The sequence below is a fragment of the Sander lucioperca genome, chromosome 9, assembly GCF_008315115.2.
Source record: "Sander lucioperca isolate FBNREF2018 chromosome 9, SLUC_FBN_1.2, whole genome shotgun sequence".
In the NCBI taxonomy this organism is placed as follows: domain Eukaryota; kingdom Metazoa; phylum Chordata; class Actinopteri; order Perciformes; family Percidae; genus Sander; species Sander lucioperca.
In genome coordinates this window covers 16,745,446-16,768,839 of record NC_050181.1, presented here as the reverse complement: position 1 = coordinate 16,768,839, position 23,394 = coordinate 16,745,446, and the positions used below count along the sequence as shown (strand labels likewise).

Sequence of the window (23,394 nt, the reverse complement as noted above, 5' to 3'; positions counted from 1 at the left end):
AGTGTTATCTTTAGGGTTATGTTTTTTTGTTTTTTTTTAAGTATCCATCCATCCATCTTCTTCCGCTTATCCGGTAACGGGTCGCGGGGGTAGCAGCTCCAGCAGGGGACCCCAAACTTCCCTTTCCTGAGCCACATTAACCAGCTCCGACTGGGGGATCCCGAGGCGTTCCCAGGCCAGGTTGGAGATATAATCCCTCCACCTAGTCCTGGGTCTTCCCCGAGGCCTCCTCCCAGCTGGACGTGCCTGGAACACCTCCCTAGGGAGGCGCCCAGGGGGCATCCTTACCAGATGCCCGAACCACCTCAACTGGCTCCTTTCGACGCAAAGGAGCAGCGGCTCTACTCCGAGCTCCTCACGGATGACTGAGCTTCTCACCCTATCTCTAAGGGAGACGCCAGCCCCCCTCCTGAGGAAACCCATTTTGGCCGCTTGTACCCTGGATCTCGTTCTTTCGGTCATGACCCAGCCTTCATGACCATAGGTGAGGGTAGGAACGAAAACTGACCGGTAGATTGAGAGCTTTGCCTTCTGGCTCAGCTCTCTTTTCGTCACAACGGTGCGATAAATTAAATAAAATAATAAAATTCCGGATGCTACTGCTGATGCTAAATGAGCTGCTGACTGTATGACTGTAAACAGCTGATTAGACTCTCAATAATGCCTCCTCATCTTGGCCATTAGGACCTTCAGATGTTTCTACATTCAAGATGATTGGAAGTTCCTCCGGCAGAGGCTGTGAAGCGTTCCTGCAGGGAGTAATACATGCCCTCTCATTACAGGAAAGGCCCAGGCAGCAAGTAAAACATGAATTCTTGGTAAAGAGGTTCAGAGGTTTCACATGCATGGCTAACGATCTAATAGAGGCAAATTTTATGTTGGTGCTGCGGCTCTTAAGGTACTCGCCACAAACGTATGATCTAATTTAACACAGACAGTAAATGGTGCTTTATATGGCTCTGTGAGGGCTCATTAACACAAAGAGCATCAGAGTGTGGGTGAAGGGGGGTTGGTGTGTCGGTGCCGTAGTCCTCAGGCATTTTGAGGATTTTCAAGTTAACTTTTTAATTTGTGTTGTGCAGCAGCAGCACAGCCCACTCCCAACATTACTTATTGTACAACACTTTAACAACTCTGCAAAGGGCTTTTAGATGTCATCTTTGTTTCCGGAGCATTATAAAGATAGCGGGGTGATATTCCCAGCAGAGAGCTGGGACTGTAATATATTACTGCTGCAGCCTTAGCAACGGACCTGCTGTCACAATGGGCCGCAACGGAGATGTCAAGATATTGCAGTACTGGGCTTACTGTATGCTCTCTTTCATTTTCATTCTTTATCTCTTTTACCTCCACTCTAGGTGACTTTGGTATTTTCAGTCTGCTTTCCTAATCTTATTCCGAGCTTTGCTGTTATCATTATGGTAATACCGGTGTCCTCTTAAGGAGACTTGCTGATGAGATCATTGGGACAGAGGTCACACATCGGCACGCCCTCTGCAACTGATTAATATTCATGTTTGATGTTGTTTTTAATCTCTCCAGTAATCATGTTTCTGTGCCGCCTCCTCTCTGTCTCTCTCTCTCCACTCTGCATCTGTCTCTCTCAGGGCAATGTGACCTTTTCGTGTGCTGAGTCGCTTTCCGTCGCCGTGACGTTCCCCGGCCCCCAGAGCTTCCTTCAGTTGCCGAGGAAGGCGGGGGCGTCCTCGTCCGGGGGCGTATCCGTTGGGTTCCAGTTCAGGACGTGGAACAAGGCGGGGCTTCTGCTCACCTTTGAGCTGCCTCAGGAAGGGGGCGTGGTCTGGCTGTACCTGAGTGAGGCCAGACTGCGGCTACAGATCCATAAGGCTGGCAGGGCGCTGCTGGAGCTCACTGCAGGTCAGTCTAACTGCCTATAGGATTCATTTCTAAATAACAGTTAAGTTAAGTGGTTACTCTTACATGGATATTGAGTCATTACTGTGTTAGTCTGTACCAGTCTATAGCCACACCCAAGAAGATTGTGATTGGTTTAAAGAAATGCCAATAAACCAGAGCACGTTTTTCTCCTATCCCAGAATGCTGTGTGGACTAGCCAGACCTCCGCTGTGGAGGAAGGTCTGGCAGTGCGAAACTATTACTGTGTCAACCCATATGTGATTGAGACAAGTTAGTTACATGTAGTTAGCCCCTGTACTTTTATGACCACCTAATACCTAACTTGTAAAATAAACCATAAATCAGGGGAATAAAAAGTATGAAATGGCCATCAGATTTTTCCAACATTGAATGTGCTAATCGTGAACAGGGCTTTTATTTAATGAACTTTAACCCCACAAACTAATGTAATATTAGTTGGTTAATGATAATGCTTCTTAGCTTTGGAAGAAGCACTCAGTTACTGCTTTAGGTAGTACGTTTAGCTTAGCTGGGCATGAATGGGCAATGATTGCGACTTATGTTAAAAGCAGATGAGCGTTGGCCAGTTAGCTCAATTGGTAAAGCAGGCACTCATATATTAAGGTTTATTCCTCAATGCAGAAGGTCGATGGTTCAAGTCTGACCTATGATAGTATTCCTCAAAGCCTTCGCTCTTGTGGTTTTGGAAAAGCGATAAAAACAGATACAACCCTCAAACATCTTTAAATACCAATTATCACTCTAACTACAGCCCCGTGCAAGAGGAGGGGTTTAGCAAATGGTGAAGTCTATCCATTTCTCTAATAGATTAGGGCTAACCCCGAAATTCCACCAACTGCGGAACGGCTGCGGAACGGCTCCGCTGCGTGTTGGCTCCGTGCTCCGCCGTCTGTCAATACCCACCAGGTCCGGATTTGTTGCGTAACGGCTGCGGCCATGACTGACATCTGTAGTCACGAGGACCCACGAGATCTCGCAAATTCAGGTAGAATAGAACCACAAAACCGACAACAGTTTGTTTCCATCCAGAGGAGTAGAGGGGAAACAACTCTGTGCTGTGTTTTCAAGGTGTAGTGCAGGGAAATATGATCCGCCGTGAGCACGGTGGATTTTATTTAGAAAATTAACTGGATGTTTTAGTTTGCTTCTGTGCTCGACTTCCTGTCCCCGCACTATCTGCTGTGTGCTGAATTGCTGCGGAGCTCTCCAGTGTCTGGCAAAAATAGAAGCTCTGGGTATCTGCTACAGACGGCTGCGGATCGCCGGAACTGGGACGGAGTAGGGACGCAGCCGTTCTGCAGTCAGTGGAAATACACACATTGACTTTAAAGGAAACCTAATGACTTCACAGACGTTCTGCAGCTGGTGGAGATTGGGGGTTAGGCTTTAACCAACAAGGCCATATAAGAACTGTAAACACTTGTCTGTAACAGTTATACTTAGTTCAAAAGTCCAATGTTTATCGAATAATCTATTATCCTTATTACCAGAAGCTCTGGTCACACATCCACATCACTGTGGCAGAACACTGTGCAGCCGGAGGCACTGTAAGAGGACTGAGCAAAGTATTGTCAGTAAAAAAAAATAGAGGAGATAATGAGATATTGATTTATTCCCCCAACTCCTAACAACATACAGATTCACAAGTCAGGCACAGTATTGCTGGTACTTGTTGCAGATCAATCACACAGAGGACGCAGGAAGTCAGGCGTCAGTGTGGTCTGCACTCTCCTGCCTCTGATGGTTTTTGCAATCCATTTGTACCAGGTCTACCACCAATCTCTACTCATTTTTCAAATCACTTTTCAAGTCTTGACTGATAATATTCTTCTAAATAGATAAGTAAGTAAGTAATCAATTTGGTGCATATGTGACAGGTTGTGGTGTGAAAGGAGATCGAATTTGGTCGTTACTACATGAGTGCCCATGCATGCTTGGCTTCAGCCTTGGAAAAAACTCTTGCACCGCCAACATCTGCTGCGGCTCTATGTGCAGCCATGAAAATATGTTTCTCTGAGTTTTTAATCTGAGAAATTTATGACTGTATAATCACAGACAATATCTGAGTTTTTTCTCAGGGGGGGGTTATCAATTAGTGTGTGATAATGAGTATTTGGTTCCCAGGTTCTGCCCTGAATGACGGTCAGTGGCATGCGGTGGAGCTGAACTCCAGACGAGGTCGTCTGAGCATCGCTGTGGATAAAGAAGAAGGAGGCAGCGCACAACCCAGCCCCTCATTTCCTGTCACCATAGAAAGTCAACTCTTCTTTGGTGGTAAGAGTCGAGCTGGTCAGCTGTATCTTTCTAAGCAATTAAACCCTGTCCAGCATCAAACAGCCATGTGCAAGTTGACCGATGTAAGGTCTGAATGATATTGTGTTTACACTGAGGAAACACCAGGATAACTGTGAATCTCTACCCATAATGCAGTATTATCTTTGGCAACTAAATTAACAATTACAGACACAAGTCATGAGCAATGTATATATGTATGTCTTAATATATGAGTAATAATGTTAAAATGTGTCAGCTTGTCTATGAAAACATGTTTTAGTTTATGTTTTTTGATTGGTTTCCTCTCTCGTCTTTTCAGGCTGTCCCACTGAAGACGACAGGCAGGAGTGCAGAAACCCCTTCAATGTCTTCCAGGGCTGCATGCGTCTCCTAACTCTGGACAACCAAAACGTGAACCTGATCATGGTGCAGCAAAAGCAGCTGGGAGTCTACAGCAACCTGCAGATCGACATGTGTGGAATCATCGACAGGTCAGTTTCCTAAAAGAAATTTCGTTGGCTTTTGTTAAGACACATTTCTATTGCTTTGCTGTTTCATCTGATGTAACCTTCCCCTAATATTCTGCACAGCCCCCAGAGCTTTGTCACACCAGCATTTTGGACAGAATTCAGTTGCCATGATATGTGAGTGTATCCTTGGCTTACCTTGACACACAAATCGCGACGCTAACTTATTGCAAGCCTTCTTGATAGTGCTAACCTTTGAGGGAATGCAGACTCATAGTCCAACATGGAGGAATAGCTTTCAATATTGACTGTTACACCATCCAATTTAATAGAACTCCACTCTGCCGAAGTGTACACTAAGAAGTAGTAATGATGCCACAAAGCTTCCAGCATGATCCATTTTGTGAGTATGCATTTATTAATTTTGCTGGTGGTCAGAGCGGGCATCGATATTTTGTCCCTTTTTTGAAGTTATTGCATTATTTCCATTCACTGTAGTCAAAAAAAGCAAATACCAGGAGTGGGATTTGAACCCACGAGGACTCACGTCCATTGCATCTTGAGTGCAACGCCTTAACCACTCGGCCATCCTGGTGCTTTTGCCTTTGTGCTGTCAAAGGTGATAGAAGATCAATATGAAGATTAAATGTGCAACATGTCAGTAAGGTCTGTCTTTGCATGATCTAAATAAAGTTACATTTTGTCCATAATTTCCTGAGGATTTGCTACTATTACCTCTGATGTAATCCTTATCAAATGCAGTTGAAGTTCATGCATCAACTCAACAATAATCCTGATCTACCAGGAGTGGGGTTCGAACCCACGAGGGCTAGTGCCCATTGGATCTTAAGTCCAACGCCTTAACCACTCGGCCATCCTGGTGACTATAGCCGTTAACTTCCAACAGCAGGAAGGCTACAATGTGAGCACTATAACACAATTGTTGTTAGAGGTGCCTTGATCTACATCCAAACCTGAGCTGAGAACATTTATTGTAAGTGTTTATCTCTTCTGTCCTTACAAGAATATATTTCTAAGTCTCATAAAAAAAACATACTTTGCTGACTGTGCTTGAGGAGTGAGCTTTAAACCAACAAGGACAATTTGGCACTTGTTTTGACTCTAATAACTTCAAACTCAACAGAAACATCCCAAACTAACCTTTTGAACTTAATACATTATTAAACTTGTAATGAAGCAATACACGTAAGCAGAGTGTATGTATTACAATAATATTATGACAAGAACTAAAAATTGTCTTTTAAAACTTTGAGAGCTGCTAATGTTTTTTACGTCACAATTTTTCACAATATAGAACTTTTACCAGGAGTGTGATCTCGAGTGGGAGATTGATCTGTCCATTGTTATCTTGTTGAAATGAGTAGCTTCTTTAAATGCCATAAGACTGAGAAAACAAAGATCTTCTTGCCTGGGAACCAGACAAATCTGCAAATCTATTTGCTCTGACAGATGTGTCTGGTCCCTCTCCACTTTGAATAGATTTCCAGCAGCCTGGGATGTGCAGGACCAATCACAACTGTTTATCTAATATGAGGCGTGTTTGAGACAACAACCGTAAAGAGTAGTGCCGTGCAAAAAAGATGGCTACAGCTGATGTGGAATTTTCTGAAGTGGCTTTCGTGTCAGTATTAAATGAATTAGACAGTATATTTTCTCTAAAAGAAGAACAATCAACAGCAAGTTAAGCTTTTTCTTGCGAAGAAAAATGTGTTTACCATACGTCCGACAGGATTTGGCAAAGGTTTAATATACCAACTCATGATATAAAAGTTCATCTCCATACGCTGGAGTTTATTCACATCTTTGTGTTGCTCAGGCATTATTTTTTGCTGATGCTGCTTTGCGCCAAGTCTTGCACTAATGTGCTGTCATTGGCCATCTACATCCGGCAGAACTGGTCACCAATTGCAGAGGCATTTTGGACTACGCCATTGATAATGCCCCTTGGAAATCAGAAATGAATTGAGAGGTTCCAGACTAATCCACATTTGGTCTGGCGATGTTAGGCTGAAGATCTTTAGCTGTTTGCTGTCCCAAATTTATCATTTGAACTTCATACATTATTCTTTGAAACTTGTAATGCAAAAAAGCAACACAGTAATACCAGGAGTGGGATTTGAACCATAAACTGCCCATTGCATCTTGAGTGCAACACCTTAGGCACTCGGCCATAGTTGCCCTGAATGCCGAAGACCAACCCTGCTGGTACCTTACACACTTGTTGATGGAGCTTAGCGCTGCAACGATGATTGGTGCTATGTCTTTAAAGAAATGCAAACAAACCAGAACGTTTTTTTTCTCCTATCCTAGAATGTAAAGTGTGTCAATGGGAGACTACCACACAAGGAGCAGAATTGGAATGTAAAACAGAACTAGATCCCTATCAAGATCTTGTAGTGGTCCTACTATCAGGAGTGGGGTTCGAACTCACGAGAGCATTTGCCCATTGGATCTTAAGTCCAACACCTTAACCACTCAGCCATATTGGTGATAGCTGTAGCCCCTCCTTCCCAGTCTCGTGGTGAAGAGCTCATGATAATGATTGGGTGGTACTATTGTGCTTTGAATGGCCATGTACACAACGCATAACTGGTAACTGGTCACTTAGGGCACTATTTCAGAAAGCAGGTTTAGTGAAAACTCTGAGTTTGTTAACCCTGAGATAAGGGAAACTTAACCTCAGAGTCAGTTGCTATGGTAACTGAGCCTGTGAACTTAACCTGGTCGGGAGCAGGTTTTCTTCAAGAAACCTCGAGTTTCTCTCAGTCTCCTCCCTCTGACACAGCGCTCTCTCATTTCCTCATTCATTCATTCAGTCTGTATCAGGCACATTATAGCGCAGTTTGTTATCGGCATGAATTAAAAAAATGTTTAGTCAGACTATAAAACGTTTTATTTCTCAAAACATGGCATTTCCTTTTGTCGACGATCCCGTTGATGCAGAAGCTGCTTTATTTCGCAGGGTGTTATATGTCGGGAGATGATATTGAAACCCCGACATCTTAATTTTTATCTAACTCCCTATTTGAGCGGTATCGTTTTTCTTCCCAGTCGATCAGTTATGTTGCCTAGGCTACTTAACCTTATCCGTCCTCATATCACTAACGTCACCCTCTAGTGACAAAGACTAGACGTGACACTCTTACATCCCAGCAGATTATTTGTGTCGCATTACGTTTTTTTGCAAACGGTATTTATCTTTACAACATTGGTGATGCGGAGCATTTTAGTAAAGCCACTGCAGCAAAGCGCCGTCAGAAGAGTGTGACTCGCTCTGAAACGTGTTTTAAACGTTTTTAAAAGGAGTTCCACAGTATTGCAGGAGAATGATGTAAACCCTTTGAAATAAAAGATTTTGGATTGCAATTCTGTTAATGATGGTACTGCCGCCTCAGAATAGCAGCGTAGGCGTAGGCCTAGAATTTTTTCGTACGCAGTGTTGCACCTAAATGAAATAGATTATAGGTTCAATACCATTTCACCAGTAATATTCGGCTATACTTATGATTAAATATGATATACATTATATTGGAATATACACATTTACTCTAGCAGCGATTTTCTCCCACACAAATTCTCTCTCTTTTGCAGCAGCCGCTGTGTTGTTGTTGTTTTTTTAACTCGCTGTATGTGCGCATGAGTATTTCCGACGACCCGTTTGTTTGTGGTTGTTACCATGGTAAATCGTAGTATCATGGCTCCATTCATGCTGCCTTTTTATTGTGGTGGTGCACGCACATGAACCTACTCTGAGTTGATTGGACCAACTCATATCAGCTGTTCTGAAACCGAACATCTCAGGGTAAATCAACTCAGACATCAGGGTTAGACTCAGAGTTTGTGAAACCTTCTACCTGAAATAGGGCCCAGGACTATCTGTTATAAGTTCAGTCATTGTTCTTTGAAACCTGTAGCAATATGACAATGATATTAGTCTTTTGAAACTTTAAGACCTGCTGCTGCTTCTATAACTATTCCCAATACAGACGTAAACTTAGAATACCAGGAGTGCGACTTGAACCCACGAGGACAAATGTCCATTGCATCTTAAGTGCAACGCCTTAACCACTCGGCCATCCTGGTGCCTTCAGCTTGTGATCAATATGAACATTAAATGCGCAACATGTCACATTTAGTTTGAACTTCATACATTATTCTTTGAAACTTCTAATGCAAAAAAGCAACACAATAATACCAGGAGTGGGATTTGAACCATAAAATGCCTGTTGGATCTTAAGGTTTAACATACCAACTCATGATAAAAAAGCTCTAGTCTATTTACAGCTTTGTGTCACTCAGGCGAAATATTTTTTCCACCCGCTTTGTGCCAAGTCTGGCCCTAATGTGCTGTGATTGGGTGGTACTATTGTGCTGTGAATGGCCATGTACACCGAGCAAAACTGGTCACTCAGGACTATCTATTATAACTTCAGTCAGTGTTGTTACAGTAACTGATATTGGTCTTTTGAAACTTTATGACCTGCTGCTGCTTCTATAACTATTCCCAATATAGAAGTTAACTTAAAATACGGAGAGGGGGACTTGAACCCACGAGAACAACTGTCCACTGCATCTTGAGTGCAACACCTTAACCGCTTGGCCATCCTGGTGAAGACATTTAGTACCTCTAAACGCTGGTTACCTGACACTAGTTAATGACTTCTCCGTAAAGCGCTGCATAAAAAATACTCATTTTCAAGGAGCAGTGAGCTACCTAGCTTTCATTGCAGTAGTAGTCATGTCATATTACCTACAAGGAGCAGTATTTGAATTCAAAAACACCACTAGGCATCTTTCATTGTGTCGTATTGATCATACCAGGCGTGGGGTTTGAACCGAGGACTTTTGCACACTCAACGTCTTAACCACCTCACATTAGCGAGGGCATTTAACCTCACTAATGTCACTCTACTTTCTCTCTCTCTCTCTCTCTCTCTCTCTCTCTCTCTCTCTCTCTCTCTCTCTCTCTCTACTCTACGACTTTTAACAGAGCTCAAGAGCACTGAAACCCAACAGTTGTAAGAGGTGTCTGAACAGAGCGTACTGTATGCGTTACGGTAACATGACACAAACTAACATTCGTCTCTTGAAACTTTGATTAGCACTTTGCATTGCACATGGTAGAATTACTTCCATGTATATTGTTTTGCCCTTTACCTGTTTGACAATCTCATTTAGACAGAAAACCGGGGGGAAATTCTGTCTACTGAATTATGTAAACAGTGCTGTCGAGACGAAAAGAACACAAAGAGGTGATTTGACAGAGAGCAACAGCAGCATTGTTCTGTCAAACAGTGTGTTGGTGCTTAAGCAGAAATATTTCTTCTCTCCTTGATTGTATTGTTGTGCAGAATTTTTTGAGAAGCAACTTTTTGTTATTTTGTAACGTCAATTTTCTTTCCTTTGCTGGCAGAGTAATACGTTTTGTGAGGTGAGGCAGCATGTTAGAGAGAGACTGTACCATCAAGGAAACACACATACACACTAGGGGCAGTGTTTCTTAAATGGGGGTACATGTACCCCTAGGGGTACTTTGGAGGACTGCAGGGGGTACGTGAGATATTTAACAAAATGTTTAATAGTTACAAGGCTGTTGTCCAGAACATTGTTCCTCTTTATGTAGAATTTTTTTTTTGTTGCCTTCTTTGGACCTATTCTTGCCTTCCTTCCTTCTACTGTCCTACTTTTTACAAGTTTCTCGCTTTTTTCTTCTTATGTCACTGTTTTTGAAGTTTTTGATACTATTTTGACCTATTCTTGCCTTCCTTCCTTCTTTCTTTCTATCATCTTTTTCCAAGTTTTTGTCTTTTTTACAGTATTTGTCTCCTTTTCTCATCAGCATTTAAATGTTTTTTTTCAGTTACAAGGCTGTTGTTTAGTAAATCTATCGCTGACAGCGCTGTACTGTTCCTCTTTATAGAGACTTTTTTTTGATGATTAGCGCTGGTCAGGGGGTACTTGGCTTAAAGAAACAATTCAAAAGGGGTACATTATTGAAAAAAGTTTGAGAACCACTGCACTAGGGGTTGCATGAATTAAGCTATTTAAAGTCGATTCTAATGTGATGGAAGTCAAGTCGACGTTAACAAGACACTGATGGCGTCATTCTTTCCAGTCATTACTTACATAAAATCACAGGAGAATGGAATGCTTTGCATTCTATATACCTGTATTTTATCACCCTTTAATATCAACCCTTGTATTGATTTTCTTAGACACTTGGTCTAGCCTTACTAGCATTTTGCAAACTGTCCAATTTATCAGCAAGCACTTGTGCAGTGAACTTAATTAACATTACCCGTATTTCAGTTTGTGGTTCAACACTGCTACTCACACTATTTGGTTTACCAGCGGTAACTATACGAACACCAATCCCGGTATTTATGTCCGAAGCCGCATCGCGCATCTCTGCCAGTCAATCAAAAGTTCCCAATAACAAACAGTCAGTGAAAACTCTATTGTCCGTCCTCATTGTCAACCAATGCATTGGGGTTATGCCTAGTTATAGGTGCACACACTTTAAATGGCCATTAAGTGTAGCGCGACTCATACCTCCTACGTTGGCCTCCATGCTGTATTCCAGTGATTGACAGTCTGTAACAGTCGCATTAGCACATAGCTCCTGCGTGTCTTAACACCAAGAGCTAGTCAGCTAGTCTGTGCAACCACTAACACACACAAACATTCATAAGCCAGCACACACACACACACACACACACACACACACACACACACACACACACACACACACACACACACACACACACACACACAGTATCTCCCTTGTACAAGTCACAATTTCTTTAGTGGCGATATCTGTCACTCAGCTGCTCTGCTTGAAATTGTCTTTTTCATTTTTAGTTCTTTTGTGTTTTTGATTGTCATCTAGACCCATCCATCAGTAATACATGCAATTATAGTAATGTGTGGGTAAAAATGTCAAGTTACATTATATAAATCTTATTTCTAATGGAGTTATCTCCACATAGAGAGACATGGGAAGGTGTGTGTGTGTGTGTGTGTGTGTGTGTGTGTGTGTGTGTGTGTGTGTGTGTGTAGGGGCTCGGGGGAGGCGGGGGGTTGGATGGCAAAGCCCATTAACTGACTATGGAAAGGAAGGCACAAAAAGACAAGACTCAAAAAGAGAGGTAATGAGTTTATTGTCTGGCATCGGAGACAGAAGCATTGATACACTCCTCCAATCGTAGAAACAATGTAGACATTGATTTATCAATGACATTTTAAAGATGAAAATTCACAGCATCTTTAATGTTTGGATAGGTGTCATGGGTGATGATCTAAAAGCTCCAATCGAAGTAACATACTACTTGCTATCTGTTAATAAAAACACATTGATTTTAGACTTTTGATTAGGTTTTAGATACAATCTAATGCAACTTATGTTGGCACTGATGTTTGTACAACATCCATATCCCGTCAGTAAAGCATCTGAAGTTAAATTGAAATGAATTGAACCTCATGGGCCTTATGATAAATATGTTCAATGTGAGTCATTGATGATAAGATGATGAAGATTTACATGTATACATCATTAATGATAATGTGGGATCAGAGCAATAATTTCAACCTCATGAAATGAAAGAGATGTGGGAGCGCAGAACAAATCTTTTTCCTGTTTTGGGTTCACGCCAAATAGCAGCACAGTTAATGAAACAATTACAACCATTTATAAACTAGGGCATAGCACACACGTACTCACACACACAAAGAAACACACATACCACATGTAAACACCAACATAAACACAAATATTAAACTAACATATCCTTGCCAGATAAGGAGAATCTGCTCGAGTGGTTTTAATGAAATCCCTCCCTGTTTCTGCATGAATTTGATTATTATTCAGTAGAATACAGTCCCTGCACAGATCTCACTGATCCCTGAAACAAACCTACAACAATCCTGTTTTCCAGGAAAGAGAGAAAACGAATTACCCTTCTTTCACTGTAATCCTGCTGATTGCATTTTAGGCCCATGGGATATATTTCCCAAGACAATTGTGATTGGTTAAAAGAAATGCAAACAACCCAGAGTTTTTCTCTCCTGTCCTAGGAAGTATGTGCAGTGTGTGATGGAGCTGACCATGCAAGACTACCACACAAAGAAGAGTAATTGAATGTAAAGCAGCTCTTATCAGAATACCATGAGTTGGGTTTGAACCCACAAGGGATTTTGCCCATCGGATCTTAAGTCCTATGTCTTAACTGCTCTGCCATCCTGGTATATTGTTGAGTTTAAACTCTTTTCAATTTGGCAAACAACAACAAACTTTGAGCTAGCAAGCTACACGCAAAAAATGGCAAATTTCGAAGAACATTTGGATGGTACAACAAGGCAGGCCTGCTTGGTTCTTTCGGGGAATGATTGTAAAGATTTACAAAGAATATGTTTAGGGCATTTCCTCTCTAACTGGGACGTTTGGGAGCGATTGATGGGATTGCTGTGGACGAAGTACAAATGGGGATACACTGGTAAGAACGAATTAGGTTTAACCATGTATCCAGCTAATTTAAATAGCTCACGTTACTGTATTGTGTCAACAGTTAACTTCATTTAATATTGTATGTGGCGTTTTCTTTTGCTGGGTGCAAATGTTCCACCAAAACAAGCTCCTTCCTGAGACTTTTTTGATGATTGTGAAATGCAAACAGCCGAGAGTGTTTTTCTCTCCTGTCCCAGAATGTACGTGCGGTGTGTGATAGAGCTGGCAATGAAAGACTACCACACAAAGAAGAGTATTTGAATGTAAAGCAGGGCAAATCCGAATACCAGGAGTGGGGGTTGAACCAACGAGGGATTTTGACCATTTGACCTTAAGTCCAACTCCTTAACCACTCAGCCATCCTGGTGACAATCATCATCCCTTCTGCCTCAACTCTGTGTGTGCATTGGAGGAAGGAGTGGATGGGGTTGGATCTTCATTTCTTTTATACTTTTCTTCTATTCTTCTTTTTCAAGTCTCCCTCATTTAATTTTCCTGTTTCTTTTTATCCTAAAAATGCATCTTCTACATCTCTGTCACCATCATTGTGATGTTCATCATCATGTTAATGTTTCTAACAGATAATTGTCACTACTTGGACAATAAAACACAACATAAAGACAAAGACAGTGGTAGTTTAGGTTCAATGTAATGTGAATTTAATGGGAATGCTAAAAAGCACACTTTAGATCACAGCGTTGTGGAAATAAATGGAGGTAAAAATCTCATTGTAGCAGGCTGACACACTGCTGAGTCAGAGCTTTTATTGAAATAAAGGGGAGGTTGCAGATTCTGTACAGTCATCTATCTTCTGCTCAATATTCCTGTCAGGGTTTGGGAAAAAACACACTCTAACACTGTCATATTCATTTACATTCAAAGTCAACAATATAAACAGAATCATGCAAACTACCAGCCCTGTACAAAAAAAAAAACACTCACACTGTACACACTCACAAATACAGAAGTACAAAATAATGACATTGGATTGGAGTAAAGTGGTTATTATTATGCTTTTCTATCTGTGTGTGTGTGTGTGTCTGTGAATCAAACTTTGCCAAAGGAGTCGGCCATGAAAGCAATTCATGTGGATAAAAGTACTGTTATTTTAGTCAGATGCATCAAGGAAAAGGGGGTTCAAAAGAGACAGGATCAATATAAAGACAGATTGAAAGCTCCACACAGCTCATCTTTTTTACATTCTGTCTGTATGTTTCTTTTCTCTTTCCCAGTTCAAGAGTTTTGGTAAATTTTTCCAAAATAAAGCTGTGATGTTGGGAGTGTTTGTAGAAAATAATGTGTAACTGTCACCATTAGTTAATTTGTGCCTGTAATTTTGTTCTTGGGAACAATGTCAAAGATCTTTTCTGAGCATTTAAACACATCTTGTGTTTTTACTTTAGTGAGTGGAACTGGCTCAGGTGTCACAGGATGTAAATAGTATTCATTATCAGACACAAAATTGTTGATGTGAATGATTTAAAATGAGTTGAGCAGAAATGTATGAATAGAACAATCTTTTGCCAGAATCTGTTACAAAATGTTTTGTTTATTTATTTATATATCAATTGATTTTTGCATCTTTTTTTGGAACAAGACAATAATATAATACACGTCAAATAATAATATTAGAACTAAAAAGCTGTATATACTGTACAATGTAATTGTAACATGTCATGAGCATGTCTGGCCTAAGTGTAAAAACAGATCCTGAAATGTTTTTTTACATGTTCAGACAATGTAAAGACTTGCTGTCAATGGAACCGGATGTTGCGATCAGCTTTTTTGACCCCTCCTAACGTGAGCTATTTAAATATTGAATATCTGCCGATACCAAATCCCGATCCGATACTTATAGTTGCTCAGATAATAGAGCTGCACATCCTTTTATTGTTTACAAAAATAACTCAGTTAACAAAGTAACTAAAATATGTCTTAAGCTTAATACATTTAACTTAGTGCAGCAAATAAGTCTTTTATCTAAACACTAAAACAGTTCTCTTTAGGATGTCATCAAATCCCCAACCAAAAGTCTCAAGTTCCCCGCTGGACAACGAAAACTTAACTTATTGACACATCTTGCGCTGTCAATCTTTGATTTTCTTCTGTGTTTACCGATGTCGGCTCCAGGGAATAACGACCTGTAAGCTGGTTTCCTGGTGGAATCACGGAAGAAGGGTGGAGAATTGGAGTAATCCGCTTCTGTAAAAAAACAGGTGACTAAGAAAGACTTTTTTACTTGTTGCCAAGGGCTGGCAAGCTACGAGACACTCTAGACGCACACTGGTGAGTGGCCGCACGCCATCTTGGTTTGAAAGTGCCGGCATCCAGGCTGTCTGGTGGTGCTTATGTGGTGCAGGGCGTGTGTGATTAAAGTGGCGATCACCGATCAGGACATCCCTAGAACCAACTGCGTCAGATCAAGTGTGTGGTCATGCATAGGTCTGTCGCGTCAATTGTGTTAAAAAAGGCAGGATAACAATGGACTGATGTACCCCGGAGAAGTTGTATCCAACGTGAGAGAATTACAGTCACTCTTATAGAGTTATCTTGATCAACCTAATAAGATTTCCCCCAAACGTGAGCTTGATAATGGAGTTCTGGCTGCGCACTAGAAATTCCAAGAACATGTAGAATATTTGTGCTCATAATAGAGCTGTGTGCAGTCATTGAGGAACTGGTTCAAGGTTAAGCTTAACCTTTAACTATAGTTTAAGCCTTTTATGGCATAATAATGCATTGTCTACCAGACAGATAAGCAGAAGAACAGGAAAAGACAGTTAAAGTTAAAAGGATAGAAGAGGAAGTTGCAACACACAGAGGCCTGGACCTTGGCTGTGTGTTTGTCAGATAACAGTTTCTGCCTAGACACAAGACGACACCCCCCTGTGAGAAGAGAATAAAACAGGGACACAGGGAGAGAACAGATCAGAGTTCACTTCGGACGAGATCTTGGTGGACCAGCTCTGACTTAATGTCTGTTGACAGGGAAACTTAGATGCTGTTTGTGACTCTTATCTACTCTTATGCTGGACTCAGTAAATTTGCTTAACTGAACTCTTCGTCTCAGATTGATCCTTGTCTTCTGGTAAACGTAAGTCCAATTAAAGAAGGCACAGGAATTAATTAATAGGAGTCGGATTTGACAGGCCTTAGGGCCTCATTTGGACAAATTCCACCTACAAACCCCAATGTATTTATTGATGTTATCTGTCAGAAAGAAAAGTTTTCCCGTTAATGACATCGAGGGAAAGAAAGCTGTGAGGAAGTGAAAAGAATTTTAATGTTGTGGCTCAGCTGAATTGTCTTTCCAGTAAACAGAAACAAAATGTTTTAGACAGTTTTTTTAAAACCTAAATGGAAAACATGACCTTCTCCAAATATTACATATGAAATAGTTTCCACTTCTTTCCACTAATTACATTATTCCTGACCCTCCTGCACTCATTTACCCATGAAAAACAAAATACTTTTGAGTAGTCATTACTTAAAATGGTTTCTATTGATTTATTAAAAAGCTTTATGTAACAGACTTACACTTTGTTTTTGTGAGGATGTTGAGAAAACATGTTTCAGTGCAACATCACTATCGAATAACAAGCCCAAAAGGTCAACGGTTTGATCCTAACAGCCAGTTTTGTGCAAGGGGGTAAGCGTCTGTCAACAACCCGTAGCTCCTATGGCACCATTTTGATGCTAACAAGCACTCACCCGCCATTAGCATTGCATTGACTGCCATTCATTTTGACGTCACTTTGACAGCGAATAACTCTACATCTGAAGCTTTTAAAGACTTTGTTTGTCCATTATTTATTTCTAAAGAAACACGACAATGTATAAAAGGCTCCATTACCTTGTACCTCACGTTATGGCTCCGTAGCAGGCGTTTTTGTAAAAATAGGCTAACGATTGTGTCATAACCACATAACTTACTGTCGCATAGTAGATTAATTACTGTATCGTACAGGAGAAGCTCGCAGGGAGTTTCGACATACATTAGGTGTTTGTTTAATTACTGATGTTAACTAGCATTTTAGTTAGCAATAATTAGCCTGTGCCTATGTTATCTCTACATATACCTACGCTCTCCGTCTCTGCTAGATTGGGAATGATTGAGATTTCTCTTGGCACAGCTACCAGAAGACTTCCAACTTTCAGACAGGTTGCTCACGTCACATTAATATACGTCAGACTAAATGCTCTCTCAGTTGGAGGCTGCACAGTAACGCTCAGCCATCACCGGAAAAGTGCTTCTAATATCCTTCACTGGTCTCCGTCCAGAGCAACGGGATCTGTTGGTCCATTCTTATGTACTGTCTATGGTTTTGTGTCCACAAACACACAGAGCCTGCTCTCTCAAAGCAAGATAAATGACTCAGCAAAAACATCCAAAATGCTTCAGCTGCCCTTTCAAACAAAAAAAGTTTTGTTCAAAAAGTTCTTGACAATAATGGATGAAAGGTTGTTGTTTTTTTTTTTGGCATAGACTGCTTTTGTCCTCTTTTTGGTAGTAAAATCTGTTTCCAAATGTTGAAGCTCCTAAAAACAGGCAATTGAATTTTTAAATCTGCCGTCTCAGTATATATGCAGTGAGAGAATACATGACAATAAGTTGTTTGTCTTGACAAGAAAAAGAAATCCTGCAAGTTCCACCCACACGTGCCTATCAAGATATTGTTGGGGACTGAAAACAAGTTTGTGATTAACTTTGGCGACTTCTTCTCAATTCACTTCAATTCAAAGGGGCTTTATTGGCAGGAAAGTTTCAATAACAATGTTGCCAAAGCATTCAACATAGAATTTGACCAAATATTTGGACAAAACACAATAAACAGTAATATGAACATAAACACAATATTAGGATGATTTATATTAAATATACTTCTTCTCTCTCTGTCTCCCTCTGTCTCTCTGTCTCTCTCTCTCACTCTCTCTCTCTCTCTCTCTCTCTCTCTCTCTCTCTCTCTCTCTCTCTCTCTCTCTCTGTCTCTCTCTGTCTTTCTGTGTTTCTCTGTCTCTCGCTGTCTGTCTCTCTCTCTCTTGCTGTCTGTCTCTGTCTCCCTCTGTCTCTCTATCTCTGTCTCTCTGTCTATCTCTCTGTCTCTCTCTCTCTCTCTCTGTCTCTCTCTGTCTCTCTCTCTCTCGCTCTCTCTCTGTCTCTCTCTCTCTCTCTCTCTCTCTCTCTCTCTCTCTCTCTCTCTCTCTCTCTGTCTCTCTCTGTCTTTCTGTGTTTCTCTGTCTCTTGCTGTCTGTCTCTCTCTCTCTCGCTGTCTGTCTCTGTCTCCCTCTGTCTCTCTCTGTCTCTCTGTCTCTCTATCTCTGTCTCTCTGTCTATCTCTCTGTCTCTCTCTCTCTCTCTCTGTCTCTCTCTCTCTCTCTCTCTCTCTCTCTCTCTCTCTCTCTCTCTCTCTCTGTCTCTCTCTCTCTCTCTCTCTCTCTCTCTCTCTCTCTCTCTCTCTCTCGCTCTCTCTCTGTCTCTCTCTCTCTCTCTCTCTCTCTCTCTCTGTCTCTCTGTCTCTGTCAAAGGGGCTTTATTGGCATGAAAGTCTCAATAACAATGTTGCCAAAGCTTCAACATAGAATTTGACCAAATATTCGGAATATTCATCAACAAAAACACAATAAACAGTAATATGAACATTAGCACAATATTAGGATGAGTTATATTAATTATAAATTGTCTCTCTGTCTCCCTCTGTCTCTCTGTCAGGTGTTCTCCCAGTCGTTGTGAACATGGCGGCCTCTGCAGTCAGTCCTGGACCGGCTTCCACTGTAACTGCTCTGAGAGCGGCTACAGCGGAGCCACCTGTCACAGCTGTAAGTCAAACATCTGCACATGCAGTAACTAATGGACAGTAGGGCCAGAATAAACCATTTGAGCGCTGTCAGCCAACCAATGAGCCACCAGTTCCTCCCACTCTCTCTGCATTGTGACCTGTTGCCTTTAAAGGACAATTACGGCGCAAAATGAACCTAGGGGTTAATAACACATGGGTACCAAGTCGACTGTTCTCTGGGATATGTTTTCATGCTAATCGAATGTGACCAGTTTTATCGCAAACTGCTAATTAGCTTATGACGCTAGTTGTCAGGGCACATACCACTAACAAGGCTCAAAATAACACCTCACTTCAACGGTAGCGTAATGAGGGTCCCTACATGTAAACCGAAGCATTGAGAACTTTGTAAGTGTACAGACAGTTTATTAAAAAGATAGTTTATAAAGACAGTACTGTTTGCGTATACAGGCGGGCGCTATCTTGGGAAAACAGTCCAACCAGTCGAACGACGAACACAGTGCCACATATATATATATATATATATATATATATATATATATATATATATATATATATATATATATATATATATATATTTCATGTAGTTACATTTCACAAACGTAATTCCTATCGACCCACTGGGAAACCACGGATCATGGGAGATTTCAAGTGACAGTTCAGCTCACATTGCACGGCGTTCGTCGTTTGACTGGTTGTGATTGTTTTCCCAAGATGGCGCCTGCCTGTATACGTGAACGGTACTGTCTTTATAAACTATCTTTTTGCATGCAACTAAGGCCACAATCATTTCCTAACTTTAATCAGGTGCTAAACACAACCATAAAAACATGAATCATGAAACATGAATGTATCATGCTTTAGCTGCTACGAGTGCATACTGTAATGCAGGAGTGGATACATGAAATACATTATCAGTCAAATGTTTCCTGATTTATTGATATGAAACATAGTTCGAGCAGCATTATGTTGCCACCAAAATGTTTTTGCTGTTGCAGATTTGTGCTATATAAATGGAAATTTGGCATCCTTCTTAAAGTCATTTTGGGCTCTTAGCGGTCTCCATCTTTCAAATGCATCTCCAATATTTACCCATGTTTTACCACTTCTCTGGTCATGTGAATGTTTAGAAACCTGCCTGCTTTTAGGTCATTTTAGAAAAATGTTAACACTTACAACAAATTGGTAGACTGGGTAAACCCAGCCCGATCTGGCGGCAATTTGATTCCTCCCTGCAGCTCAGGCTGGAAACCTGTACGTTTATCTATCCTGCTTCTGTTACAAATTTGCGGGAACCAATCACAAACTGGCTTATCCACCTGGCGCACTATTGGCGGGTTTAACACGATGACGATAGAGAAGCAACTAAGCAGCTTCTTGTTTACATTCAACAAGCCGGCCACCGAAGCGCAGCACTCCATGGCAGCAACCCGCTGTCGCTGCTACGTCACCCGGATCGTTGGTCTGATTGGTTGAAGGACTATCCAATTGCGTACAGAGTCATTTGAACTATAACCGTTGATCACGCCTCTTGTGCAGTAGAAAATACAGAGCAGACTCCCCAGACTAATGTTCAATCTTAAAAGATTGAGCTTGGTCTGGTGATAGCCAGATTAACAAATTGGTCCAAACAGGATCCAAATGTGGAGAAGGGCTGAGTATTTTCTTACACACCTGAATCTGTGCACCAGGTTTTTATTTTCTCTCGACAAAAGCATGTTGATGAAGATGAGAATGGGGTTCTGTATCATGCTTTAGCTGCTACTAGTGGATACTGTAATGCAAGAGTGGATAAATGCCATGTGTTGTCAGTCAAATGTTTCCTGACTTATTGATGTAAAACCCAATTCAGTCAGCATTATTTTGCTTTGAAAATGTATTTGCTGCTGCAGCTTTGTCCTATATAAATGTGATTTCTAAGAGACATGGCTGGAGAAAGAGTTAGAGAGCTGTGACAGATTAGAAATTAGAATTGAGTGAGAGGCCAAATCTGAGAGAAATAGTGCAGGAAAGGCAGATAAATAATTTCCTTTTACATAGAGTTACTTTTACATGTACTATTTCCAACAAAAAGGCAATTGGAATGAAAATAAAAAATATGACTTACAGCAAAACACTACAGGGAAGTAAAATGAATGAATGGAACAGCTTGGAGAATGCTCGTAGTTCTGTGTTGCTGCTTTTATGTACAAGTCATTCATGTCAGGGGTATTTAAGAGACTTTTCAAGTTGCTTCAAATGGCAAAGCAGCTCAGTTTTACAGTTTGAATTTCAATCTGCCAATCACAGCGGCATTTACCACCATGTTCATTAATTACAGTGGTGGGTTTTTTCAAATTAAACAACCCTTTTGTGAGCTTAAAGTGATGCCTGCCCCAGTATTCCGCTTTATAAAACCTGTTTGTATGTGAGTGATATGACGGAGGTTAGTGAGAGTTTAGCCGTGACTAAACTGCCAAATACTGACTGAATAAGTGAAAGCAGCAGTGAGGTGAGCTTTGGTAAGATCTAATGGTTCTGTAGCGATTCCCTCGAGTCAAAATCCTGGAAGCAAAGGAGGAGAGTTTTCACACGGTTCACCTCTGGTCTCATGTTTATTGCTGATGTTTCTGTGACAATCTTTTTCGAACCACACTGAGAGAATGTGATGGATAAAAGGTGTTTGGCTGTGGAGAAGAAGAGAGATAAACAGTGAGCAACAACAGTGTGGGAACCTTGAGATATGGATTTGACTTAAAAGGCTTGATTCTTTGATTGCAGAGGATGCACTGGTGTGCGTGTGTGTGTGTGTGTGTGTGTGTGTGTGTGTGTGTGTGTGTGTGTGTGTGGGCATGCGTGTGTCCCATCAGTCATTACTGTCCTCTCCAGTTGGATTCATCTTCACACTATGGGATGCTGCTGCAGAAAAATAAAACTACAGATGATTGTCTTGACTCTGCTGGTGAGACGGCATTGCAGTGGTGACAGCAGACTTGATCCTCCACAGTGTGTAGTCTCTCCCCCACCTCACAGCTCCTGTGTTGGTGTGGATGTGATTCATGTTGAGCTGATCTCATTATTTTTCCTCCCAGCTGTGTACCAACAGTCCTGCGAGGCGTACAAGCACAACGGCAACACATCAGGACATTTTTATATCGACGTGGACGGCAGCGGACCAATCAAACCGCAGCTGGTCTACTGCAACATGACAGGTGACACACACACACACACACACACACACACACACACACACACACACACACACACACACACACACACACACACACAACACGCATATACAGTATTGAACTTTTGCGATGCTTACCAGATACCAAATGAAGGTTGAGCACGACAAAACGTTGTAAATGGATAAGTATACCAGCAGTAAGCGAGACACTGTGCAGCAGTTTTTCACTTTAAGACAAAAAATTTAATTAAAAATGGAGAAAAGTTACTCTATGAAGTTAAAACACAGATGGGAAGAATAACTTCCCAACTGATCTTAAGCCCTTTAAGTTACTAAGTACTTCTGACTATTTAGTGTAATTTGCATCATAGTAACTGCTGTGTTTCCTTGTGTGTGTCTGTCTACAGAGGAGAACACATGGATGGTGATCCAGCACAACAACACCGAGCTGACTAGAGTCCGACCGTCTCCAGGTGTAAACCAGCATTCAGTCCAGTTTGACTACTCGACTGAAGAGGAGCAGCTATTGGCCGCCATCAGCCAGTCAGAGCACTGCGAACAGGAACTGTCCTACCACTGCAGGAAGTCCCGCCTCCTCAACACTCCAGGTAAAGCCTGTTGGTTTATCTAGGGCTGCAGTCGAAAAGTCAAAGAAATTGCATCCTATGTCTTTTCCTAAACACTATTCCTTGACCTCGATAGAAAACATCATTGGCAAAAACAGGACTTTGAGTGGACACAAACGGAAGGTGTGCAATTGCCCATTATCGTTACATTGCAGCTTGTTTTGCTGACTGCTGACTGCATCGGTCTTGCTTAATACTAGACCGATTTCAAAGATTGTTGTCAGACAAAAAAAACATAGGAAAAGTGAAACGAAGAAAAGGAAAGATGTGAAGCAGGACTTCCATGGTGCTCAGAGAATCCAATTGCACTTACACTAGGCTCTGTTATCCTGCGACGCCCAATGTTATGGATGTATGTATTATCTGCCGTGGTGAAACAACAATGTTCTGAGGACGGACTACTACATGCACATCTTAGATACTTTGCCCCGTGTCTTCTTCCCACGCTGTTTCATGCAGGCTCTATAAACGTGGACAAACTGGTGGAAAATATTACTTCATTACCGAGGTTGGAATTGAATTGAAATATAGGCTACCAGTCACAAAAGTGAAAAGAAATGGTCGTCACATTGAGTAAATTTGCTCCCGCTCAACGTACTGTCCACTCATAATTCCCAAGTAGTTGGATCATCTGAAAATA

The 23,394-nt window shown here is 41.3% G+C and overlaps 1 protein-coding gene and 3 non-coding genes across 4 annotated transcripts in view; 1 reads left to right on the top strand and 3 right to left on the bottom strand.

Moving 5' to 3' along the window:
- LOC116044905 (contactin-associated protein-like 4) overlaps window positions 1-23,394 on the top strand; it is a 143,719-nt gene that overhangs the window by 66,371 nt on the left and 53,954 nt on the right. The window contains exons 8-13 of the mRNA XM_036004830.1: window positions 1,608-1,878; window positions 4,024-4,173; window positions 4,493-4,664; window positions 18,875-18,981; window positions 22,034-22,153; window positions 22,536-22,736. Coding sequence (XP_035860723.1) covers window positions 1,608-1,878; window positions 4,024-4,173; window positions 4,493-4,664; window positions 18,875-18,981; window positions 22,034-22,153; window positions 22,536-22,736 — 1,021 coding nt within the window. The remainder of the gene's footprint in view (window positions 1-1,607; window positions 1,879-4,023; window positions 4,174-4,492; window positions 4,665-18,874; window positions 18,982-22,033; window positions 22,154-22,535; window positions 22,737-23,394) is intronic.
- Window positions 5,153-5,235, bottom strand: trnal-caa. The gene has a single exon. It is a non-coding gene; the product is annotated as a tRNA-Leu (tRNA).
- trnal-uaa lies at window positions 5,440-5,522 on the bottom strand. The gene has a single exon. It is a non-coding gene; the product is annotated as a tRNA-Leu (tRNA).
- trnal-uaa lies at window positions 8,662-8,744 on the bottom strand. The gene has a single exon. It is a non-coding gene; the product is annotated as a tRNA-Leu (tRNA).